The sequence below is a fragment of the Fukomys damarensis genome, unplaced genomic scaffold (assembly GCF_012274545.1).
Source record: "Fukomys damarensis isolate Sample0158 unplaced genomic scaffold, DMR_v1.0_HiC HiC_scaffold_18, whole genome shotgun sequence".
NCBI lineage: Eukaryota > Metazoa > Chordata > Mammalia > Rodentia > Bathyergidae > Fukomys > Fukomys damarensis.
In genome coordinates, this window is record NW_022900930.1 from 12,657,623 (window position 1) to 12,684,421 (window position 26,799).

The window sequence follows — 26,799 nt, forward strand, 5'->3', positions numbered from 1 at the left end:
TGAACAGAAGTGTCGCTGACCACTCCCTGCTTGCTCCTAAGTCTGGTAAGAGTCAGGCAAGGGTGCTGAGTGTCTGTTGTCCCATTGCAGGGGAGGCGACACAAGTCCCAGCCGCACCTCACTACGACTGAGCCGCGGAGAGGCAGACTCCAGAGCACCGCGGTATCCCCCAGCCAGCCCACGTCCTTCCCAGGCAGAGCACCCGGACTCGGACTCTGCACATTGTTTGCACCCTGGTCCTTCCTACTCCTCCACTCTGCCCGCCCCAGGCGCAGTCCGCGCCTCTGCTCCTCCCTCCAGCGCTTTCCCCAGCTAGCGCGTCTCCAGCACCCAGTCCCCTTCCAAGTCATGCTTCGACGCGCGCTCCTTCTCTTCGCGCAGGTGCTGGTCCAGCTGGGCGGCGCCGGGGGCTTCGGGTCCGGTAAGTGGGGCGCCCAGAGGAAGGAACAGTGCTTCGTGCTGCAGGGTATGGCGGAGGTGGTGGCGGGGTTTGTGGCGAACTTTGTTCCGTGTCTGCTGCGGCTCAGCGGCTCGCCCCGGGCTGTGTGGCAGCAGGCGGTGAAGAGCTGGTCACCGCCCCAGGTGTGTTCTCCCACTGCGCAGTGGCGGGTACCCAGGACGCAGGAGGACGAGCCTCTCTGGGGGAGCCGCCCTAGGGAGATTTCTCCCACTTTCCAAGCTTGTGGAGGTGGAGGGGAGAGGAGGTGGGAGGAAGAAGTGGGTGTCTTTCCTTCGCTGCCCCTCCTAGCGGGTGGGAAGAACGCCCTGTCCACTCCCCTCCCGGGCCTGCGCTCTTCTTTCCTTGAAGTTCTGACTCCGATTCCCTCTCTGACCTTGGTCTCTTGCTTGCCTGCCGCCTGGGTTTTATAGGCACCACTGTAGCCTCTTGGAGGGCCAGGAGCTCAAAGGAAAAGGTGTCTCACTGCAAAAGCAGCCCAGGAGGGAAGGTGCTGGGGCCCAAAGTGCACTTAGGAGCCCACTTCCTGCGACATTTGTTGATGCCACTTGGGTCCCGGCGGACGACAGTGCAGGGGGAGCTGAGTGTGGGTGCCAGGGAGCCTGAGAGGTTCCCAAGGGGTGAAGTGTGTGACTGGTGATTTCACCAGGCGTAGGAGGCAGGGGCCTAAGGTCTGTGAAACTACCTGCAGGATTATTGCTTCCCCGGGACAGGTGCTCCTGATGCCCCACATCTCATGAATTTCTATTAATAAAAGGTTTGAAGTCATCTTAAGCTTTTGCAGACTTTTTCTTTTCTGGTCATGGTACTATTAACCGCTTTGGAGAAGGGGGTAAACAAATAAATTTCTTATATATTTATGGCAAGCACATATCGAATTTTGAAGTTTCAAATGAGTCTGCAGATAATATGTAGAATCCGTATGCATGTGTGGTCCCCAGACGAAAATCACAAGGGCAAAATGTTCAGGTTGTGAGTCAGCTAATGCTGAGTCTCTGAAGGGTGACTGCAACCCTCATGGGGAAACCTTTGGAAGGTTCTGTCAGAAGAGGTAGCAAAAAGAGTTCTTGCTCTGTGAGCATTTATTTCTCAGATACCAATGCCAGATACAGTGACAGCTTTGTGCTCATTTATGAACTGTTAACTACAGAACACTTATGTAACTACAAAATATGGTGAATACATAAATTTAAAATTATTACAGTTAAAGACATTTTAATTCATGCCTCTTGAAACATTTCCCCTTGCTTCCCCTTGCTTACCTCACACCCCTATCCCTTGTTCTTGCCACTTTTCTGGAGCAGTTCTGAAAGTCCTCTTTCATGAGACTTTAGTTGCACTGTCACAGCTGCCTTGATGTCCTGAATTGATTCAACACACTTGCCTTTCATGGTCATTTGACTTTGAGGAAGAGCCTGAAGATGCATGGTGTCAGATCTGGTGAATAAGGTGGATGGGGACACACTGGAAGGTCATTATTTCACAGAAATTGCTGTTAACTTCTGAACTTGTAAGTATTCATACTCAGAGCTTTTGAGACTGAACCAAGTTGGAACAATTAAGACCTTGTGTCTTTTGAAGCAATATTGTGAATGTACCTCCACCATAACAGGCAAACAGGGAGACATACAACAAGGTCTGAGCAACAACTCTGTGACATCAAGAAACATCTGCTTACCAAGGAATGTCACTAGTGAGTCCACATGAGTTTGGGAAGTATTAAAGCCCCCTAGTGCTCTCCTAGGAGTTAGCTGAAGCAAGGTGACCTTTGCCATTTACCCTGCAGAGGTGCTGTCTAGTCCCCCAAAAGCCAGGAACTCTCATGGTGCCACTTCTTCATCACCCAATGCAGATGGAAGAGAGTGCAACATGACACAGCAAGCCGCGTGTGGGGACAGCTGCATCCCTGTGGCCTGGCTCTGCAATGGTGAGCAAGAGTGCCCTGACGGGGCCGATGAGCACTGTGGTAAGTACGTCGCAAGACTACTACAAATCTGGCCCTGATTGCCAAGTACAGGTAGAGCATCCCTAGTCTGAAAATCCAAAATGCTCCAAAATCCAAAAGTTTCTGAGCACTGACATGACTCCACAAGTGGAAATTTTATACCTGATCTCATAGAATGAGTCACAGTGAAAATACAGGTGCTCTAAAAATAATGTATAAAATTACCTTCAGGCTGTGTATCTAAGGTACATCTCTACACAAAAATGAATTTGGGTTAGATTTGGAGTATATTATGTGCATGCAAATATCTGAAAATTTTGGTCCCCAGCCTTTCAGATAAGGGACACTCAGAGCATACCTGGTTATCAGCATCCAGTTTTATGGTGTTTACCCTGTAGGGGTCTATTCAAACATGGTGAGGGTCTGGCTTGTTGCAGGCTCAGTGGGTAAAGCAGAGATGTGTCTACAAATGTCCGCAGCATTATTGTCATAATAAAGCCCATACCTTTCATTTAGGACTGACAATTAGTACTGTTACTCAAAGCTAATTAATCCAGTTTCCTCTATAGAGAACCCTTAGAAACCTGGTGTCCACAATTTCTTTCATATACACTCAACTAGTTCATCTTTCTACTTAGAAACTGTGCACAACCAAAAAAACACTGTGCAAATTGAAAATAAAGGAAATTAAAAATCCATTTGAAGCGAAGTCAGCAATTTAGCAAATGTCTTGCTGACATTAAGCTAAAGAACTCTGCATTCGAAATGCCCAAAGCCCCTGAAAGGTCACCTGAGCACAGATGTATGCAGACAGTTTCTTAGTAGATGATTCACCTCCTTGTGTCATGTGTATGGAAGGGAAAAAAAAATCTTCATGAAAGAAGAAAAACCCTGAGGTACTTAGTGAATACTGCATTTCTTTTCTTTATATCACATACCTGTTATTGGGTGGTCATTTACTGTGACTAATTTAACATGAAATACTTAATATTGAAGCATTTTAGGGGATGGAGGTGTAGCTTATCCATAGAGCACATGTTTAGTGTGCCTGGGAGCTTGATGCATTGCCAAACACCACAACAAAACCAAACCAAGCCCAAGCATGTAGAGTAATAGGTTGGAAGAAACTTTTATACTTGCAGGAACACCTTGTTCCATACCCCATGTAAATTAGTGCTTTCTGTCACATGCAGATACTTGAAGATTGATCTAAAACAAAAACTAACAGTCTCCAGATTGTCTTAAATGTTAATAGAGCCTCAAACACCAAAGTAATTTAAAGAAGTAAACCTATAAAACTACCTTGGCCAGTGTAGTGACCACTAGCCACTTGTGGGGGTTGCATTTATTGATGAAATACTTTAAGTTCCAATAAAATTTATGTAAAACCAAATTCTACCATTTCAAGTGCTCAGTAGTCACATGTGACCAGTAGCTTGAGTTTAGATTGAACAAGAGGAAATATTTTGGCTGTCAGAGAGAGAGAGAGAGAGGTACTGCACAATAGCATTCTAGGATCACAGTGAGGGAGGTTAGTGTTATTGGGTTTCTGGGTGACTGTGTCTTGATAAGTTGAGGTTTTGTGTGATATTGCCAGCTGAAGCTTGATAAGATCAGGCGAGGTCAGGGCTGACTCAGGTGGCAGATTGAGAAGTCATTACTTCTTTGCTATTTAAAGTACATAATATGCACCCCAAATTGAAAAGCTAAGAAAGTCATCTTTCTTCCTGCTTCTTGTTGCGCTCTGCCACTGGCCTACAGAGGAACCGTGTGGGGGACACCTGCAAGCATGGCAGTGTGATGATGGGATGTGTATTGCCACCCACTGGCTTTGTGATGGTGCTGGTGACTGTTTAGATGGCTCAGATGAAGTTAATTGTGGTATGTACAACTTACACTTAATGTCTCACCATCTTCTCTCTGGTTATTAGCAGCATTTGTTAGCATCAACACTGTTAAGTGAAACAAGCTTATCATTAAGTGACTTTATGCCACATGTGCCAAACCCAGATGTTACACCGTATCGAATATTGTGAGACTTTTTATAACCCACTTCACTATTTCCTCAAAATGCGGTAACCCAAAATCAAAGTCATTATTCACTTTATTAACTTTTTGGGGGTAAAAATTCAGTCTCCAATACTTAGTCTTCCTTTAATTTGCAGTTTTCTATAAACTTAGTCTATAAGCAAACCGTAAATACCATAAGGAGGAGCAGGTTTGTAGGACAGCAGTTCTGTCTCACCAAGCCAACTTCTGCCTTTCAGAGAGAATGACAGCCTGTCCAGGCCAAAAAGTCCAGTGCCCAGGAACATCTGAGTGCCTGGATGCTTGGGAACTCTGTGATGTCCATCAGGACTGTAGAGATGGGTCGGACAAAGCACATTGTTCCCAGAGCCACTGCCTTGCAGGGCAGTGGCAGTGCCAGAACAAGGTGTGTGTCATGGAGAGCTGGAAGTGTGATGGCATCGACCACTGTGGTGACTCCTCAGATGAGGAAGCCTGTGGTAAGTCTGGCTACCCTACTTGTGTTTCAAGGGCAGATTGTACTATGGGGTCTGCTTTTTGCAAGTTGCATTTAAAACTAGTTTGTTTGTTTGTTTATTGGTACCAGGGATCGAACTCCGGACCTTGTGCTTGAGAGGCAGGAGGAAGAACCATTGAGCTAAATCCCCCGCACAAGTTGCATTTTAATATCTATGACAGAGACTGCCATCCTGTATTTAAAATCAGGATGTGTCCTAGCAATAGCCCACATGGAGTTGTCCATGGAAATATAAAGCTGTGCTTGGATAGAAATTCTCTCATTGGATACTCTGACCATTGCCTAAAATGTTCTAACTATTTAATTATGGCCAATCTGTAGGACACCCAACATTAGTCTGTGAAGGAGGCCTACTGACAGTGGCCCTCACCCTTGTGTAGTGAATATGGGAGTGGACAATTCCTCGTTAAGGGAGGGCCCCCACCCAACAAAGAACTTGGCAGGAGCTACATTTCTCTCCTTGACCTTATACAAATAATACAGTGGTTCTTCTGCCTTCTTGGTGAACCATAATCCCATTCCATCTTTTTTTAGAGTTAAATCTGCAATATTTAATGTATTTAGAGTCTAATTTTTTAAACTCTAAGTGGAAACTAGTTTCTCAAGAGAGTACTTTTCAAGGTCAAATGGTAACTGACTATACTACTACTTCAACTACAACTATTTAATTAATATTAGGCTAATCAGTTTTGATACTGTTTCAGCTCAGTGCCCAGGTGTCTTACATGTTTTCATGATCAAGTCAGAGTCCTAATCCCCTAAAAAGAAATCTGTTTGAAAAAGTATAACTTACTTTCCTGCTTTGAATTTTGGTGGGTCATGGAAATATTACCACTTGTTGATTTCTACCCCTCCACACAAGTATTAATGAAAAGAACGCCTAACTTCCTACACAGCGTTCTGTCCAGAAGGCACAGTTAGATGTGACGAAGGGAAGTGCATCCGAGAATCTTTGATGTGTGATGGGGAGGCAGACTGTGCAGATGGCACCGATGAACCCAGCACGTGTGGTAAGAAACCAATAGCTTAGTTTAGGGTGGGAGGTGGGAAAGTAGGATTAAGTGATTTAACACCTTAATTATCATAGTGTTCTGTTCTCTGAGAGGATGCTTGGATTACAATTCATATATTAACAATCATCTTTCAAGGATAGACTCCTTACATTTTATAATTTCTAGACCCTGGCTTTAGTCTTTTGACTGTGAACGCACAATTAAGCTGTAAACCTGGAAGGCTAATCTCATTTTGTAGTTTCAGGCAGATACACTAGCTAAACACTTCAAACTTTTATTGTTTCTGTGATTCTGGTATAAAGCCAGGATTGTATCTTTATCATTGTTAAAAGAAGATCAGACCTTCTATTTAGGCTTAGCCATCTATTCTAGTGTTACTCAAATCAGACTGATTAAGAGATTCTGCTAGTCTTAGTTACTTTTCTCTTTGCTGAGACAAAATACCTGTTGCTCAAAGTTAAAGGAGGAAAAGTTTATTTAGCCCACAGTTTGTAGAGATTTCAGTTTATAACTGGCTGCCTCCAAGGCAGGGTGGCATGGCAGACAGGCGCTGAAGAGGAGAAACAGTTGATGGTGGGCAGAAGACAGCAAGGAAGAATATAATTGGAGTGCGGATCCCTCCTGATATTGCTGTGCCCTGTTATCAAGGTCAGTGAGAAACTACCGCAACCGAATCCAGGCAGAATGACAGATGGTCCAGAACCTTCAGGAATGAAGGTATGGGTCACTCCACCAGGGAAAGAACCCAGAGCAGCTGGAGTGCTTCCTAAAGGTCAAGTAGAAGAAGGCCTGGAGCTCACTGCAGTGTCCCATGCAAGTCCCTATCAGTAGGCCAATGAGTCTGCAATGGAAGGCTGAAGAGTCTTCACCGGAAGCCCAGAGATGATGTCCAAAGTGAAGGCGAAGACTGAAGCTCCTCTGAAGAAACAGAAGCAGACCCATCCTTCTTCATTTCTACTTTATACTACTCAACCGACAAGCTGCTCTAGAGCGGGTCTTCCATACCCTAGGGTATGGAGTTGCTGAGCCAATTTAGTTGAGCTCCTCTTACTCGAGTTGCCATGATCAACTATCACACTGCTATAGGGACCCTTGAAAATATCAGTGCCCACAATTTCTTTTGTATACATTCAACAAGTTCAAATTTATATGCTCAGAGATTTTATGATTCAAAGCAACTTTGCAAATTCAGTACAAAGGAAACTGTAATATCAATAGAAGCTAAGGTAACCAACCATTTTTCAAAGTCTTACTGATTGAGAAGCAAATCGTTTATTCCACACATATAGAATACTCTAAGGATATAAGAGGGAAAGGGCCCAGAAAGAATTTTTTTGTGGCAAGGAGGGAGCAGCATCTTTGACTTTTTGACCCTTGTTTTCACTACCGGATTCCCTGCTGGCTCTGGTGGGGAAAGGGGAAAGTGGAAATCCTTCTCTGAGTCAGTCTTTTCTCTCTTAATTTCCTCCCGAAATCTTACCTTGCACATGTATGATGAAATCTCTTTAGTATAGTTAAAGGCTTTCAAAGGATCATTGTAGTAAAGGAAAACAAGACATGCAAAAAGCATAAACAACAGGATGAAGCATGGGCTTTTGTCCTACATAGATAATTCATTAAAACTCATAAATCAATATACCAGTTTCTGAAGTAGGGGTCCTTGTCATCACACATTCCAGGGAAAGTAGACCAGAGGCTGCTGTCCCCTCCTGCAAGGAAACAGTACAATCCCTAGCAGTTAAAATGGTCCTGACTTGCTTTGGGTAGAAGGGTTTCCCTGCTCCTGGGATTCCTTGGTTTCCCTCTTCCCTAGGTCCACTCTCCTAGGTTGGCCAGCAGGTCTGAGTTTGTTCATAAGCAGTTATGTGTTCCGGGGACAGGACTCAGGGGGTGTAGCACTCACTTGTTTTTAAGATGATGGATCTGTGTTCAGTTCCTTTGACCGCTGCTCTGTCCCTACCAGGCAGAAACTGCTCTCTGGAGAACGGGGGCTGTGAGGGGCTGTGCAGAGACACGGCCTGGGGTGTCCTGTGCTCCTGTGGAACAGGGTGGCAGCTGCAGCCTGATAAGAAGAGCTGTGCAGGTCAGAACGCATTGGACTTGCTTTTAAAAGCATTTCTATTGACATATACATAATGTAAATGTTAGCAGTTTAGCCATTTAAGTGTAGAGTTCATTGGCTTTAAGTACGTTCATAATATCATACAACCATTCTCCTCCCTTCCCTTCAGTCCTTCTTCCCCTCTCCCTTTACTTTCTTCCTTTTAAGACTAAATAATTCTGTTGTACGTGGAGCCTGCATTTTGTGTATCTATGTTATCTGTCGATAGAACAGGCTTTTAGCTATTGTAATACTGGTATGAACGTTGGTGTACAATGACCTGTTTAGATCTCTGCTTTCAATTTTCTGGGTCTATATATCAGAAGTGGAATTGCCAGACCATGTAGCAATTCTATATATAACTTTTTGAAGAACAATCAGACTGTTGTTGGCCCTGTATATTATTTCTGCCAGTGGTGCACAGGGTTCTAGTTTCTCCATCTTTGTTAATGCTTTTTTCATCCTCTTTTGTGACAATTGCAGGTCAACTATTATCTAATAGGAAAATGTGAAGTTTAGCACCTTTCTCTTATGGAACTGAAAGAGTTTCTGTCATGGAATGAATACATTTGTCCTTTCAGTGCTATGCCCAAGGTCCCTAGCAAGTGTCAGGACAGACTCTGACACTAGAGCCCACTGTATTTACCCTTGCCTATTCCTACTAGTGGATGTTCTGCAAGTCACCTTCAAATCTCATTTCTCCCATTTAGAAAATGAGATTATGCTGCCAGATTGGCTAAAATAAATTTTGCATAGCTTTGCCTTGCAGTAATAATTTTAAAAAGTTATGGCTGTTCCACTATAATGCTTATGTACAAAAAAAGTACAGGATTGTATTTTAGCTTAAAATGTGACTAGAAGAGTAAGCCCTGGCTTAGCACATAAACAACCCTGAACCTTGTCAATAATTTCTACTCAGTAGTACTCTGTTTCCATGGCTCCCTATCTGAAATGCCCTGCATTCAGGAAGGGTATAAGAAAAAAGATACTGATTTATTAGGTGGCATTAAAATTATATTTTACATGATTTTATATTAAAAATTCATCTTTATTTTAATTAAATAATTAATTTTACTAATTAAATAAAATCAAAAATCTAGCTTATTACATGTATTAATTCTTCATTGGAAATATGAAGTCAGTACATGGTCATGACCCTTGGAAGGGTCTGCGTTTAACACATTTTCCAGCTCAGGTTCCTGTAAAGTCCTGTTTCGGTTTCTGACCCATTGCAAGACTAGGCTGGCCACAAGCTTGACTCTCACCAGATGCTGATTATTCTTCTCCCAGGATGGAAGGGAATTATTCCAGTTTATGGCCCTGTGACTTTGGAAGAATGATGCTTCCTCAGCACTGCAGCCAATAAACCATTTTCCTTCCTGCTCAATCAATCAAGCAATCAATTTCTCTTAGTTTTGTGACTCACACCAGGTTCCTGCCATGAGGCTTTGAGAAGTGATTGCATTTTATCTCCATTCTGCCAGGTTGGCCATTGGGACTGGAGCCCTTTTTATATTCCTATAATGTCACCAGGGTCTGAAGTGGACCCTGGCTGTCTTGACAAGTGGTACATCTCAGGAATGCTGCTAGGATATCATGGATCAGTATTCCATACCAGCTAAACATCTGGGTTCTTATATTGAAATTTCTACTAACTTACAGTCCTGTGAATGGAAAATCTATGGCAGCCAGGATTGCCTATTTCAATGTCTGGCACAATGATTTCCATATAATATCTTTTGGGACAGCATTGGAAAAATGTCTCAAAAGGACAAAATAGAGAAGGAATTATTCCTGGATTACCTCTGACTCGCAGTTCTCTGTCATCAGATATAGATGAGTGCTCCATGGCATATGGTCCTTGTGACCAACTATGTCATAATACACCAGGCTCTTACTCCTGCGACTGTGTTCAAGGCTACGGGCTTTATGATGGCAGCAAATGTCGAATTACAGGTGAGTTTCTGTACATGAAGCAGAGCCTAGCTCCTGCTCTGCTCTTAGCAAGAATTAAAGAGAAAAGAGACATAGATGATTCATTTTGAAGTCCAGTACTAGAGAGGACTATTGTTTCCATAAAAAAGCTGCTGTTACAACATTCATAGCCTGATCCCAGTGGCTACAGTATTAAGTTTCTTTAGCACAGCTTAATTGCTCAGTAGGCTACAGATCTAGGTGTTCCAGAGACCTAACCAATGGAATCCTCATTTGGCTTGTGCTTTTTTTTTTTTTCTAACCACCGGAACTCACTTACTCTTGGCTATTTTATATCAGGCATGGAAAGGCATGACTGTCTTGTGAATAGTGAATTGAAACAAAGCAGTAAATTTTCAAAGATTAATTTCATTGTGTTGTAGTTCAGAAGAAAGAGCTAACTAAAGTGGTCAACTAGATCTTCTCTGAGTACACTTAGTCCAGACATTTAGGAATAAGTAATTTTGGCCACAGGGGAAGAGACAGTATCTTTAGTTAAAGGGAAGGGTATGAAAGAAAGCTGCAAAGTAATATGTAACACCTTTCCCTTTATTGCAGATGGTGATGTTAAAATTCTTATCGCAACAGATCAAGTGCTTGGTGTCCTGGATCAACGAACAGGGATCTATGAGGGTCTGATACCTATAAAAACAAAACCTACTTCTGTGGCATATGACCTGGAAAGAAGCATGTACTTCTGGGTAGATAAGACCCTAAATGTGTTTGTCTCCGGGAAGCCAAACTCTGTTCCCCTCTATCCAGGTATATTTTTGAGGCACCGAGAGCCATAGATTTTAAAGCTCACTCGATGGTAGCTGGGAAGCACAGGGAGAGAGACACATTAGTGCTCCACAGTCCCCTTCAAAGGAGTGCCCCGTGACCTAAAACAGCCCACTGAGCCCCACTTCACAAAAGTTTCTACTGTTTCCTAGTAGCACCAGAGCTGGAGCCAAGCCTATAACAGGTCCTTCGGGGGACATCCTATATTCAAATTACAGCACGACTTCAACACCGCATAGGAAGCATATGTATTTATCTATCCCACCTCCTGTGACTCACTTGTTTTGAAGAATAAGGGATCAAAGCCCGATTTGAGACAAGACCGTGTTAAGTTTGGCTCTGTAGGAGCATTAGAGAGCATAAGTTGGGACATGAAATTGCTATAATTAAGTAGTATGAAAAGGCTTGGGATGGAGCTTCTAGCAAGCATCTTTCCCATCCCCAGAACAAGAATGTGACCTCAGGCGAGTTCTTAACCCCTTAGACCTGTCTTCTGCGAGATGAAGGTACTATTACTTGTCTCATGTGTTGTGTGGAGGTTAACCTAGAGAGTTTGTGTGAAGAAGGGGCTGGCATGGCTCTGGGAATATGCAAATGCTCTGGTAGCAACTCAGGGAAGAGTTCAGCACATTTCCTCGAGATATACAAAGATCATTGCCTAAAGTAAAGTCACATTCTCTTGGGTCCCTTGGTTATATCACTTCTCAGGTCCTCCTTTTCCCCTGCAACCTATGGCCTAGCACATCTATGGCTTTATTCCCTGGGTCCCATTCATCTCCCTGTGTACCCGGACATCAAGAGACATAGAAAAGTATTGAAGTCTTTGCTCTCAAGATGAGAGAAGCATAGACAATGTAGAAATATGACGCTGTCTCCTGTGTCCCCAGAACTTACAACAGTGAACAGTATCGCTCTGGACTGGTTCACGGGACAGTTGTATTGGGCCAGCAGCTTTGCAAGGGCCATCTGTGCTGGATTAAGTGATGGCAGAGGCTATGTCAAAATTTTGGGAAAAGATGTTGTGCCAGAGCAGCTAGTAGTGTTCCCTGCAAAGAAGTAAGTTATGATTATTTTGGAGTATATCCAAAGTCACAAGGCATTTTTTTTTCTTTTACTAGTACATGTTTGCAGTACACAGTGATTACATTCACTGTAGGGAATTGGTACATGTACAAAACACATTTTAGTTCTTTTTTCCCCTTTCCTTTCACTTCCTGTTATTTTTCCAGTACCAGATTCATTTAAATGAATCTAAAAGCATGTCAGCCCTTTTCAATCTAGATTGCATTTGTTTTCCCAAAATTCTTTTTTTTTTTTTAATCCTAAGTTGAATTTTATGGAGCCACATTTTTCAAAGTCGAAAGTGTTGGAGCAGAAATCTCCAGCATCATTAGCAACGCAGCAATTTGAGGCCCACCTGAAAATGTTAAAGGGTTGAAAATAAAGAGTGTGCATGCATGCAAGTGAGGGGCCTTTCACCTTGTGCTGCTGCTTTCTGCAGGTACCTGTATTGGATAAATGGAGGTGGGAAAGGCAGAAGGACCATCGAAACTGCAGGAATGGATGGGTCTGACCGGAAGGTGCTTGAGGTGGTCACCACCCAACAGCCCTTGGGACTGACGCTAGACCATGTGACTGGCAGGCTCTACTGGATCAGTGGATATAAACAGGTACCATACATGGGCCCAGAGGAAAAGATAAATTCTCCTGGCAGGAGCTTGGCATGACTCTGTAGGTAAGTATAGCATTCTCTTAAGTTTTGCAGCAATGCTGTGAATTGCCTTCTGTCCATGTAAACAGAAAACCAAGAAATAACTGCATAGCATCTTGGACAGAGCGTCTGCCTAGCGTGGGAAGCTTGATGTGATTATCTTAATGAGACAGTCTAACAGGGCTGGGGTTTCCTAGTAGTATCGATCATGTTCTATGGTGTGCCGAGGATACAAAACCTCTTAAGATCACCGAGTCCTCCTTAGAAACGTATACTTACTTGTGTACTTCTACTCAAATTTCTGTGTCTTCATATCACAGGTCATGATATCCTATTTTTGGAAAAGGCAAAATAAAAGACCAGCATGACATAGTGGCTAAAGACACAGGCTATGAGGCATGTTGTCAGGCTTATTATTTCCCAGTTGTGATTTTGGTCAATTATGGTGCACTTTGAGATCTCATTGTCCTCTCTGAAAAAAAGAAAAAGACAGAATGTGTAGCTCCTAAGGTAGCTGGAGTGAAAGGATTTGGTCTGGCTGTGGACAATAACTTATAGTCACTACGTGTATAACACATCTGTGACCCCAGTTTGCTCCAGATGCTGTCCAATGTGCTTACCTTTGTATTTCCCTCCATGAATCTTAAGATGAATTCATCTCTATCAGGTTGACATCACATAGAGATATTTAATTGGTGTCCAGGTGACTGGGTGATGTTGTCACCAGCACTTGCTAATGCTTCCATGTTCTCACACAGCTCTAATCTTTCAGTCCATAGAGACAGTGAAAGTGGATGGCAGTGGGAGGTACAGCTTTCCAAAGAACATAGAAGATGAAGACCCAGTAGGACTAGCTGTGTTTGAGAACTCATTCTTCTGGGCAAATAAAACACAGCTGTTTCATACCTCACTCTACAACCAAGAGGAGAGAAGAGTGTTGCTGGATGCATCCATATCTGCTTTCTCCATCCTCCACAGGTCCCTGCAGCCCCTGAGTAAGTAAACGACTGTGAATGCATTTCTGTGACCTCCTGGTACCTGCAGTGGTAAGTTTCCCCAGTAAAAGGGCTTGGCTCAAGGAGTTCTGTTCCCTGGTACTCCAGAAATTCTGTAGTATTCTGTTCAGAGCAATGCTGGTGAATCAAAATGCACACTGACCTGAGACTGTCTAAGGTGCTACTTCAGTGTGGGGTTGGAACTTGCTATTTTGAGGCAGGGAAATGTTTTAAGTTCCAGACTACTTGGGACTTCTAAGTGAGATGAACTGAACACAGCATCCTCAGAAAAACTTATTCAAAGGGGTGTACCTTGAGCCTGTCCAAAGCATCACCCAGAGTTTAAAGGTCTGAAATGTAGAAAACAGGATCATTAGCTCACACAGGGGTGGGGGCAGCTCATTCACTGGCATGTCAAATGGTAAAAGGGAAATTGAACAAAGCCCAGTATCCTGCTTAAAGAAGGAAGTCAAATGTTCACCGGTAGGGAGGTAATAGCTGTTATTACTCTGAAACTTTATTAGATTCAACTCAGATAATCCTTTCTAATGGGTCTGAAAAACCAAGGCAAGAGCCTGGACCACTCTAAGAAAGTCTTTCAAAGAGCAAATGAAAAAATCATGTTCACTTAACTCCAAGGGAGAAGAAAATGTTGGCTAAAGCTTTATTGGCTTTAGCTAAGATAGATAAGTAATTTTCTCTATCAGAAATACAGTTAGGAAACCACTGGAGTTCAAAGGTCAGCATACCAAACTAGAAGGTAACAGGTATATTCACATTCCCCTTGAGGCAAAAATGGCTTAGTTCTTCTTCAGTATTAAGTTGCGAACTAGTATGGATACATAAATCTGAAAATGTATTTAATTCATTTCTGTTTAAAATTAGGTAGACTCCCAGCTTGTGTCCCAGGGGTTTGCAGCCACTTGTGCCTCCTGTCTCCTGTCCATCCCAAGGGCTATAAGTGTGTTTGCCCAGAGGGAATGTTTCTTTTACCTTCTGGTACATGCAGTGGTAAGTGCCCCAGGTAAAAAGGTCTTGACTCAAGCAGGCATAGTCCCAGGGTACAAAAATTCTACAGTTTCCATTTCAGAATCAATCACCATTGTACTGACAATCTGCTTTAATGACCAATTTTGTTATGAAAACATCTTGACTCACTTTGTTCTTTTTATTGTGCTAAAATATATGTAATAGAAAATAGCATTGTAGCCATTTTAAGTATATAGCAGCATTCATTACAGTCACACTTTTGCACCACCATCGCCACTGTCCACGTCCAGAACTCTTTCATCTTCCCAAATTGCAATCTTTTCCCATTACACGTGAACTTCCCACTGCCCTCTCTCTCTAATTCTGCCGAGCGCCATTCTGTCTTTTGTCGTCAGACATTTGCGTGTTATAGGTACCACATTTAGTGAAATCAAGATATTCACCCTTGGGGCCTGTCCCGTGTCACTTAGCACGATGTCTTTGAGATTCATCCATGCTGTAGCATGTTTCTGATTTTCTTCCTTTTTAAGGCTGAATGACATTCCCCAGTGGGCAGATACCATGCTTCATTTATTCATCTTTTGTTGGAAATTGGGTATGATAGTTTTAAAGCAAGAAAAAAATATCTTTTGCCATTCAGTTTTACATGAATAACTTGCAAATAAGGTGGTAAAGAAATACATCCTCTGCTCTTAATGACTGCTATATATTCTTAATGTTTGTAAGTGGTCTCTATTTCAATTTTGGTTTATTTCAATATTGTTAACATAATTTCTCTATGTTGCTGTTTCCTCTTCACACTATTAAAAGATATATAATTCCTTGAACACCTTTATCCAATTTAATTGATTTTTTTTCTGTAAAATACTGAGGCTTTAAGAAAAATAAATTTTAAAAATGCGCTTATATTCTAAGAACAATTTTTAAATGCCGTGGCAAACTCATCAGTCTAAATTTTATTTTAAGGATTATATATTATATACAATTAAGTGCAAACGCCCAAGTAACTTGGTAACTATTTTAAAACTTCTGTAATTCTTTAGTAGTGAGCCATTAAATCAAGCAGAGCTGTACTTCTGCCCTCATCCTTGTGGTTCTGCCTTCGCTTTTCAGCAGAAACTCAGGAGACTCAGTACCTTGGGAAAGATAAGCAACACTGCATTTGCCCAAATGCCTAATTTTTCTAGATGCTGTGGCACCTGTGTTGTTCACACACCTCAGAAGCAAACAAGCTATGACCCCTTCTTATGGGTATCTCAGGCTGATGTAAGGAGGGAGCATGGGTTTATCTAATAAGTCAAATGGGAAAATCTCTTATTTTTCCTTTCTAGAGTTAAAACTTGTATTTTCTTCTGGTAAACGCCTGTACTTGCTGAAAGTTGGCTCTATGGGAGCTGCTATAGAGAGAACGCTAATTCAAGAGCACCCTGAGAACATTTATTTGTTGGATATTGACTGGAAAAGGAATTTCATCTATTGGACGAATGCGCAGGGACATCTGGTCTACTCCACTGGGTATTCAGGACAAAAGCAAGAGATCTGGACACAGCATACAGGTAATTTGGGGGTGGCCATTTCACTTAATTTTTTATTCTCCCCTTTATCTTCTGATTCTAAAATAATTACGGTCCAAAAAAATCTTACCCTTATCCAATCTAAATCACTCTTCATGACAAAGAGTATCAATTTAAGTATCAAATATCTCTGATTTACCATTATTTTTAGGAGGTCTGTGTAGAAGATCAGAAGGCAGCCATGATTTGGGAAATCTTAGATGTATAGTAATAAGGTTTCTAAATTTTTACTTTTCTTTCCTTAAGTCAAGGGAGGAGAGAAATGGGCCTTTTATTTCTCAATTTTGCATTGCAGATTTCTCCTCAGCTAATTTAAAAGTAATTTGCAATGCAGATTTGGAGAATGGGCGGACATTTTAATATTGTAATATATACTTTCTCTCTCCTCCCACACTCCACACGCACTTTCAAGTTTCCTATACTCAGCCTCAATGTAAACAGCTACTTTTTAAAGGAGAACTGAGATGAGTCTAGGGTGAGTAGTCAGTGTTTCGAGTTATCAGTACCCTGGGTGCTGTGCCAAGTACCAAGGATAGGCTTTCCTGCAAGTGCTGCATTAAAATATATGTCCCTGGGACATCCTTCAGGGAACTGTCACCCACTCAGCTGGGCGCTGTCCTGAACCCAGCATAATGACTGACTGGCACATTGCAGCTTCCAATACTTAAGAAACAAATGTTCAAGAGAAACTGAATTGGGCAGTGATCTTTTTTGGGCATCTGATGGATGCTCAGGGAATCCTTCACATAAATATTTTCCCACTTAATTAAAATGCCTGCTCTTAGTGTGCTAATTGGTTTCTGTGTCACAACTGTCATATAAAGGGTTTATAAAAGACTGACATTTTCATCTGAGCTGGCTCTTGTATGGAGTGTGGAGATCCTGTGGCCATGAAAGGTTTCTGTCAGGACAATACATACCTGACATAATCAGTATATAAAGAAAAAAACTTAAATAAATAAATGAAAAAAAGGGTTTATTTTGGCTCAGAGTTTTAGAGATTCTGTTCAGGTAGATTCTTTGTTAGGCCTCTGGTGGGGGTGCCGAATGGCTGTGGTAGAAGTAAACCGCACAGCAAAACTCTTACCTCATGCCCAAGGAGCAAAACAACAGAGAAGGAAGAGGCTTGCCTCTCACAATCCCCTTCAAGGGCACACCCCTAATGACCTAAAGACCTTTCACTAAGCTCCACCTCGAAGCTCCACCACCTCCCAGTAGTGCTAAACTGAGGACCAAACCTTAAGACACAAGCTGTTGGGAGATTTTCAAGATCCAAACTCTGGCAAGGGCTGTGTCCTAGACAGAGGCAACCCTGCCTTTTATAGGCAGCAATTGTAGCATCAGGCCTGCTGTGTAGACCTGTTCACAGATTACTCAGTTCCTCACAATCTGTGAGTTTGTAGCTTTCAGATTATCTTTACAACAAAATGTATTGGTGTCAGTGCTTTCTCTTGGTTGTATTAATCTTGTCTTCATAGGAAAAATTGAAGCTAAAGAATATAGATGAAATTCCTAGTCAAAAAATGAAAGGACCTTAAAATTCTGCTTTAGAAAGATTAGTGTGTCTTTAGGAACCAGTGGAGCATGGCTCAGAGGACATTCTGTGACCCTGGAAACTGGACTTTCCACCTCAGATTGTCAGATTCTCTGAGACGGGAGGCAGGAGCCTCCAGATGGCAAATCTGTCCTTACCAAGACACCAAACGCAAGGCATTTCTCCTTTCTTGGGAGTAAATCAATGGATATGGGGAGAATTCTGAAGTGTAATTTTATGGAAGTTCCTTCTCATGAAAATGTGAGGAATAGTACGGAAATGCTCCAACTCTAAAACCCCCTGTGAAGGGCAAGAACTTACAACACATTGAATTAAGCCCCAAGTTCTGGCATCTCTGTTTGCACCCCTGCTCCACTTTACACCTTGCCACTTTGCCTGCTTTTCTCAAAATTAACATTTGAGTTATTACTATAACATTGAGTGATGTGCTAGAAAAGGGTTAACAACTGTCTTTCTGGGGTGGGGAGTGTGCATCGATATGCCAAAGTATGTTTATAATAAAGCTTACTGTTATTCAGGGTAACAAACCTACAAATAATAAAAAGTATGATGTTCTTTATTGTAAATTTCTTCATTGTTGTTTTAACTGATTTTCACAGGATACTTTTATATTGACTTTTATATTGTGTTGGAAGCCAGTCTATGGTTGCAATTCAAGCTAGACTTAATAATCTCTGAATGAATGCTTCCATAATATCTGATTAGGTAATAAAGTCGTTGAGAATAGTTTTTTTGCTGTTGTTTTTTGGATTTTTCTTTTTGTACCAGGGATTGAACTCAGGACCTTGTGCTTTCAAGGCAGGCAGTGGAACCAATGAGCTAAATCCCTGTCCTGAGAATAGTCTTTACTCAAATGTAGGTTAATGCTTTTGTTTCCTAAAGCAAATGAGACAAAAGTGGAGTGTTGAAGACTTGTTGGGATTACTTCATTAACAGCATAACTTCTTTGCTGACTTGGATAATAAAGTTCAAATACTAGAAAAAGATTTCCTCAAAATTTTTTGGTGATATTTAGAGTATAATGGCTATAAATATCACACACATAGGATTAATCTGAATTATTAATACTTTGTCATTTTCTTAAACCTGGATGATGAAAGGTTGGCAAAGTTTTTTGTGTAAAACACCAGAGAGTGAATACTTTAGGCTTGGTGGGCACTCTGCCATTGTATCGTGAAAGTGGCCACAATGTGTGGTTGACTAGCTACATTCCACTAAAAGCTATGTACAAAAACAAGCAACAGGCCAGATTTAGCCCAAGGGCAATTGTTTCACCAATCCCTGGTCTACAAAACAAAATTTAAGAAAACAAAATCAAGCTCTGATTTGTAGTGCTTACGATTTTCACGACAGGTTTTGAGCTACAGTATGACATTCGTTACTGAGTATGGGGCTGGGAAGAGATGCGTGGTGGCACACATGTGTGCAGTGTCTCCACCTTATGGATTCAGCTGACCCAAAGAAACAGCTGTAGAGATACAGGCTGGGCTGCTCTGATCCAAAAATCTGAAATCCAAGGTGCCACAAATCCAAAAGTGTTTGAGTGCCTATATGATGTAGTCAGTAGGAAATCCCATACATGACAGCACTTGGTGAGTGTCCATCAAGGTGCAGAGTCACGGAAACATGCATAACATTTACTTTCAGGCTGTATGTGTAAGATGTGTATGAAATATAAAGGAATCTCAAGGTTAGATTTGAGTCTCCTACCCGAGATCTCTCTCTCTGTCTCTGTCTCTCTCTCTCTGTCTCTCTCTCTCTCTCTCTCTCTCTCTATCTCACTGTCCCTGAATGTGCCCAATCTCATCTGTTTCTCTCTTTCTCTATATATGTAAATATTCCAAAATTTTTAAAAATCCAAAATCCAAAGCACATCTGGTCCCAATCATTTCAGATAAAAATATTTAAATACCAAAGTATAGGAAAATAATTAAGACACTATGAGTTGAGTATCTATTACTTTTAATTAATATAATTTAGTTTATTTTTTACATTGACTAATAATCCTATTATTATTAAATTCGGGAACTCCTGAATTTAACAATTTGCTGTTATGAGCTTTTGCAATACCTCAGTACCCTTTGTAAAACAACTGATGCTATTCTAAGCATTTTGTATGTTGTAACTCTAATTCTCATAACAACCTTAGAAGAGAAGCACTATCCCTATTTACTTTTAAGAAAGTGAGGCACAGAAATTAACTACCACCTCATGATGGAATAGGGGTTTGAATGCAGCTGCCTGATCTGCTAGCCTGACGTTGCTCTCCACCTTTGTGCTAGACTGTTCCAGAATAGCTCAGTTCCTAGCTTAGATCCACTTATATAGCTAATTATAGTAAATGTGGAGAGGAATACCAAGTGCTTTGAAGGTTAATGTCTAATTCAATTATTCACCTTTGAAAATGGACACTTTGTGGCTTGTGTATACTTGATTTCTATCATATCTGGGTCTTCTAGTTGTAGATTTGCTCACAGCCAGCCCATACACTGTTGGCTGTCTTCCACACCACTGTAGTGATGTCTCTTGCCCCATCATTGCTTTCTGACAGCAATTTCAGAGCTAGTCACTTGACATGTTACTGGTTTTCATACTGAACCTATGAGAAAAAAGAATGTAAATCTGAAGTTCAGATCTGCATTCAAGCACAGGCTTTGCCCCTTGGACATCTGACCCACCACACCCAGGGAGTGAATGCCCCTGAAAGCAGCGAATGAGGTCCTACGACAAGTTATCTGAACCAGAGTAGGCACAGTGAGGCTTGTGATGTGAAGGAGAACTCTTGGATTGTGAGTTACATATTTTTAAATCCTTGACTAACACCCCTCTGTCTAGTTTGAGTCAGTTCATGAATATTCTTGAAAGCCCTTTGTAATGCAGTTACTTCTCCTCTTCAGTCTGCTCAGCGAATGTGGACATTGCAACAGGGAATGTCTACTGGCTGCCCTGTGACCGAAGTGCCATTCAGAAGACCACAGTTCCCTTCAAGGACACACAGACCCTGTACAGCACAGGCAGCATTATACTACAGCTGCTTCTCGACTGGCCGAGGAGGACACTATACTGGGCAGAGAGTGGCAGCCACTTACAAAGTATGACCCTTGATGGCAAAAACAGACAGACAATCTGGAGAGGTACCTGGACGGCAGATACTCAGATGACCTTAGACCTCAGCGCAGCTAGCATCCTTTGGGCCAACAAAAGGCTGGGTGAGTCCTATGCATCCAGTGCAGTGGGAAGAGATATAAGCAACTCTGAACTTATCTTGTGTTTAAACGTTCAAAGTGTCTGGTCCTTTTTTAAACTTTCTATTTTTTATTGTTGCCATTTTGTAATGTGCCAGAGAACATTTTGTTTTTAATTAACACACAATCATTGTTCATACTTGTGGGCATACTGCGATATTTTGACACAGGTATGAGATGTGTAGTGAGCATATCAAGGTAACTAGCATGTGTATCACCTCAAACACATGGCATTTTACATTTTTTTGTGGTGAAAACATTCAAACCCTATCTTCTAGTTATTCTGGTTATTTTAACTAGTTAGACAGAGACTTGAACTCTAGTTTTAACAGTGAAAGTGCAGACAAGTCACTTACCTCAAACTCTTCTCTTATCTGAAGGTCTAGATTGGGGATTTAAAAGGTAGAAAACCTCAGACATAATATACCTAACAGCTTTCCATATACTTAAGAGCTCTTTGTCATGTTTGGAATTTGTTTCTACTTCTATACATAGAAGAAATGGAAGCAAATTTCCATTGCCAAGGAGGGATGAAATTATAATATGCTATCAGATGTAAGCCATTCCCTCGTAGCTGATTTTGAGCATCTTATTACCTGGAGGCCACCCTTGAGGACTGGCTAGCAGATGCTGAGGACTGGATATTTTTCATATACATGAAAAATAAAAAGGCAGTAAAGTCATGTCTCTTTGCCCTCAAGGCAGACCAAAGCCCTTTGCTTTCCTGGAGCTTGAGGTACATTACTGGGCTATCTTTCCACGTAAAACTAAAACCTACAAAACTTGATCAGAATCATATTAAGCTTCGTTTTAGTTTTGAGTTTTGAACCTCAATCAAATAGTACCCATGTGCTGCACATCTTACTGATACCCTATTGCTTGTTTAGCATCATCTTCTAAGACTTTGATTCTTCCTTAGGGCTGCAAAGTTTCAGTCTCCTAAAAAATAGAACCTACTCTTTGAACAAGTCCTGGAGTGACGGGCTTATGGCAGCCCACACACCCTACCTGATGACCATGGACAAGGCGGCTCTTGTGCTGTGGAACAGGAAGACTCTGGAGCCCTTCTCCGTCCTGAAGGAGCCACACATAAGGAAAATGGTCATCTTGGCAGAGAACCAGGAAGTGCCAGGTGCGTCTTCCTTTGGCAGGTTACTGTTTGATATCCACCTTACCTGGTGCCCTTCCTAGGATAAAATCCTGAATATTGTGTCTGTATGTTTGGCAGTTGTCCCAAATCACATTTGGGCAATGCCATCTCCCTAGCTTGCCCATATTCTGAAAATATAAAAATAGAACACATTTCTCAAAAGTTATTAAATGACACATCTCAGCATTCGTCAAAGAAGTTTCCACACCATTTCCTTTTGAAAATCATCTTGAACATTAGCATATTCATAGCAATTTGTCTGCCAGTAAAGAAATCCATTTAATTTCCACTAAGCCAGTTTCCCACACTAATTTACCAAAGAATCTTCTTTTTCCTTTGCCATGGGATGCATAGCAAATAACATTTTTCGGGATGAGTATTTCTTATCTAAAATGCTTGGGGATGGGTGTTTCAGATTTTAGATTTCTTTAAAATTCTGGAATAGATATATTTGTATATGCATATTGAGCTATCCTGGGGTTGTTTCATATACATCTTATGCACATGGTCTGAAGGTTATTTTATACAATACAATGCAGTACTCCTACATTCTGACTATGACCTGTCACGTGAAGTCAGGTGTAGAATTTTCTACCTATGGGATCACATTGATAATCAGCAAATTTTATATTTTGGAGCATTTAGATTTCTGATATTTGGATTAAGGATGCACACTCTATACTAGGAAGATCTGCTTCCAGATCTGTCACGGGCCAGGTGTGTCACCCTGCCCTGTCCTCTGTCTTTTGTGTCAGTTATACCACTAAGCGCTGAGTATAAGCTGTGAGCTGTCAGAGCTACTTTTGTAGGATTTCTAATCCTACATAATTTTCCTAGACAATTAGCATAGATGAAAGTCATTGTTTGTCAGGATACTGGTTCTGTGAGTACCTGCTTTACGAGAATGAGATCATGTGCTTGACTACCTCCTCCTTGCTACATCAAATCTGCCAGGTATCCGATATTTGCCTCATATAGGCTGGGCCATGCTGTGACCTAAGTGGTCCACGTAAAAGAGTTGGTAGTGATCTAATGGCATAAAAGTAATGAAACAAATAAAATTATTTAAATGACCAGGTTTGTTTGCTAACTTCACTGACCCAAGCATATTATTAGAGTTTGCATATGAATCAACTAGATATTAGACCTTAGATAAGGTAAATTTGAGAGTTACACCTCAAACCTCAGAACAAGGGTGAGTAAACCCATATTTGAACCCTTTCTGAGGGATGCTAGCATTTGTTCCTCCTATTGCAGGGGTCTTCCGGTGTCTGGATGGAAGCAGGTGCATAGACAGTAAAAACCACTGTGATGGGGCCCAGCACTGTCCTGATGGATCTGACGAGCTGGCTTGCTGGAAACCCACTGAGGATTGTTCTCTGCATTGTGATGAAAAGAATCGCTGCATTCCCAAGAGCTGGCTGTGTGATGGGAACCTAGACTGCCTTGACAAAAAAGATGAAGAAGGATGTAGTAAGTTCCATGGGGCTTTCTGAGATTATTTTAAACTGTTTTATGTTGATTCTTCTTATTTGTGGTAGTTATGTTCTATAAAGCTTTTACAAACACTAAATTAGCAGATACCGCACCACTGCTCTGGGGTAAAATATGAAGTTGGGTTCCTTTGACCCACTGGTCACAACATTTTTGTCCATCATTGAACTCGTGACTTTATTGTGTGTTTCTGTTTGAAGATGTCTTAGTAGGTGTTATTGATTCATTAACACTGAACTTACTAAACTGTGGATTAGAAAATGTCTCACATTGCTCATTTATTAACATTGAACTCACAGCGCTGTAACCCGTGCCTTAAAGAAACCTAACACAAGTACTTTCTCCTTAGGGTGTGTCACAACATTCCGGTGCCCAGGAACACTAGACAGCACTGCAGCACGGTGCTTGGAGACCCCTGGAGTGGGAAGGACAGATGTTAGCATCCCTCAGGAAGGGTTCAAAATCGGGTTAACTCGCCCTTGTCCTGGAGATTGAGATTAACTCTCAAATTTATTTTTTCTGAGTTGTAATATCTAATTGATTCATATATAATGTCTATAAGTACACACATGTGAAAGTATGGCCCTTAATGCACCACAAGAATAACATTTGTTTACAGTTTGAGAGTTGATTCAAGAAGGCAGAGCATTCCATTGCCTTGTGCAGTCATAGCCAGGAGTACACATTGGGCAGTTCAGATTTCCTTTACTGCTCTCTTTATAGCTGTAAATGACCATGAAGGTGTGGGAGCATTAACTTTGGAGTTATGAAGAAATGTTAGTGAGTAGTTTAATGTGTGAATACTGAAGCCACAAATAATGAGGGTTGACTGTACTTACTACACAGGCAACAGAATAAGATGAAAGGATTTAGTTGGAGGAATTTTGGAGATTATACTGAACACTCCCTCTTCCACAAAATGCCATTTTCCCAAATTATTTCTTGTTGAGCTAGAATCTACATCCTTGAAGATTAAAATTTTAATTTTGGGTTTCTTTAAGTGATAGGACATCTCATTTGTCAATGTTAGCAGGTTGCCCTAATCTTTATGGGATGCATAGTCTTCATTTTTATTCTTACTACTAAACATCATCCTGTGGGTTAAATGGAGAAGAGAGAATTATGAGAATTGAAGTGGGAGGAAGGGATGCTGGGTGAGGTGCTGTGATAGATTTGGATGTGGAGATGATTGCCTAGCCAAAGACTGCCCTTGGGGGTCATGAGAATATCAAAAGATAGGCAATACAGAAAGGAAGTGGGGAGGGCTCAGGTATCATTTACTTTTTGATACATACGTAGGGTTTTCATGGGGCCTGATCCCATGAGAGCATTATCTACCTATAGATGTTGAGTCCAAGAACGCAAGTTATAGAGTATTTGCACGTTGTTGGAAATTTCTCCTTCTGTAGATGAAATAAAGGACTCAGAGGAGAGTCCTTCCTCTGCCTTTTTCCCAGTGTCCTTCCACATGTCCTCCCATCCTTTGTCTCAGGCTTTCTTTTCTAAGACAGGGGGGTCTTGCGTGGTAGCTTCTCTCTGGCGGAGGAGCGTTCCTGGCATAACGCTCAGGTTGGACCACTCTCCGGTTCTGATACCCGCTACAGAGGATTCCCGTGGTGACGGCAGAAACCTGGTGACTCTTCAATCACTTTATTTGTCTTTGAATTGCTTTGTATCTGGCTGCATTCTTTCCTTACACTTTATTTTTTCAGTTCCTGAAAACTGCAGCACATCTGAATTTAGATGTAGGAGTGGCCAATGTGTTTCCTACTCTCTGCGCTGTGATGGGAACCCAGACTGCTGGGACCAGTCGGATGAAGAAAGCTGCCCTGCTGCCTGGCCCCCTGGGTGTCCAGTTGGGCAGGTGAAGTGCCGGGGCAGTGGTGAATGTGTGTTAGCTGAGTGGCTGTGTGACCACGACCTAGACTGCAAAGATGGAAGTGACGAGAAGGTAGCACACTTTTCTTTCAGAAAAAGATAAAAGTGCCATAATCCCTCAGTGTCCACAGGCAACTAGGTCCGGGACCTCTCAAAGGATACAGACACCGGAATGTTCAGGTCCCTCATATGAAATGGCATAGTAGATACTTGCCTGTAACCTATTTGGTAAATCATCTCTAGATTACTTGTAATATCTAAAACATTGTGCGTGTTATATAAGTAGTTGTTGCATTGTATTGTTTAGGGAATGATTACAAAGAAAAAATGTGGTACATGTTTGGTACACATGCATTTTTTCGAGTATTTCTCATTTGCATTTAGTTAAATGCATTGATACACACACACACACACACACACACATATGGATATGAAGAGCCGATTGTAGGCATCTAATCACACATGGTTTCTATAGAAAATTTGGAAAAACATAAGAGAGAAGTCACTCTTAATCACTTCCTAGAAAGCCACATATAACTTTATCAAGGTATCCAAAGCATTAACAAGAGGCTGATAAAGATCAAACTTTTAGGAGGCATTGTATTTGTATTGTAAGAGGGTTGAAAATATCAAAGGTGATAACTTTGACTTGAAGTGTCCTACCTAGAAATATACACTGCAAAACTGAAAAACCCTGCCAGTAACTCTGCTTAATTGTCACTCTAGCAGTGTATAAAGTGCAGCCTGAACATGAATCTACTGATCTCACGTGACCTGAAGCAAGCACATATGAGGGTTCTGTTTCCTCACAGTTAAGTGGGTCTAGGATCCATCTCATCCTATCTGAGGTACTGAGAATGTATCTAAAGGCTACGGGGATTTGCAGGTGCAGAGGCACTACCCTTCCTTCTGCAGAGCCAGCCCTCAGTAGGTGCAGAGTATGCCATCAATTTTATTTGCTGGAGCATGTGTTAGATTAGAGTTTCTGGAACAGATTCCCTTGCTTCTGTTTCCTAAATAGAAATAAGATCAATTTGACAAAATAAGGCATTTCCTCCCACTTTATGCCCAGTTTTGAACACCTAGAAATTCTCACTTAGACTCCAACTACAGAAAGAATCTCCCATAATTTGTGTCACTTCTGAGTTTGTAGGCTTCATGGGGCTTCCTTGCAGAAGGGACTTGAGAACAGCCTGGACTCTTCCTCTTCCTCCCGAGGTCCCAGATGCAGCAGATGCTGACTGCGTTCTGTCTTCTCAGGACTGTGACCCTGAGGCACTCTGGTGTAGCCCAAGGCAGTGGGCCTGCGCCAGCCGGGACCAGTGTGTGCCTGACTTCTGGCACTGTGACGGGCAGAAGGACTGCATGGATGGCAGCGATGAGGCTGGATGT

General features: G+C 41.7%; 1 protein-coding gene across 1 annotated transcript in view; it reads left to right on the top strand.

The window, feature by feature from the left end:
- The window catches only part of LOC104860973 (low-density lipoprotein receptor-related protein 2), a 48,043-nt gene that overhangs the window by 3,040 nt on the left and 18,204 nt on the right, over positions 1–26,799 (top strand). The window contains exons 2-19 of the mRNA XM_033765390.1: positions 91–421; positions 2,310–2,423; positions 4,164–4,283; positions 4,670–4,909; positions 5,844–5,957; positions 7,924–8,043; positions 9,892–10,017; positions 10,594–10,797; positions 11,703–11,871; positions 12,317–12,485; positions 13,299–13,521; positions 14,407–14,532; positions 15,843–16,067; positions 20,538–20,849; positions 21,805–22,017; positions 23,293–23,508; positions 25,242–25,480; positions 26,668–26,797. Of these exons, the coding sequence (XP_033621281.1) occupies positions 349–421; positions 2,310–2,423; positions 4,164–4,283; positions 4,670–4,909; positions 5,844–5,957; positions 7,924–8,043; positions 9,892–10,017; positions 10,594–10,797; positions 11,703–11,871; positions 12,317–12,485; positions 13,299–13,521; positions 14,407–14,532; positions 15,843–16,067; positions 20,538–20,849; positions 21,805–22,017; positions 23,293–23,508; positions 25,242–25,480; positions 26,668–26,797 (3,133 nt within the window). The 5' untranslated portion in view covers positions 91–348. The remainder of the gene's footprint in view (positions 1–90; positions 422–2,309; positions 2,424–4,163; positions 4,284–4,669; positions 4,910–5,843; positions 5,958–7,923; positions 8,044–9,891; positions 10,018–10,593; positions 10,798–11,702; positions 11,872–12,316; positions 12,486–13,298; positions 13,522–14,406; positions 14,533–15,842; positions 16,068–20,537; positions 20,850–21,804; positions 22,018–23,292; positions 23,509–25,241; positions 25,481–26,667; positions 26,798–26,799) is intronic.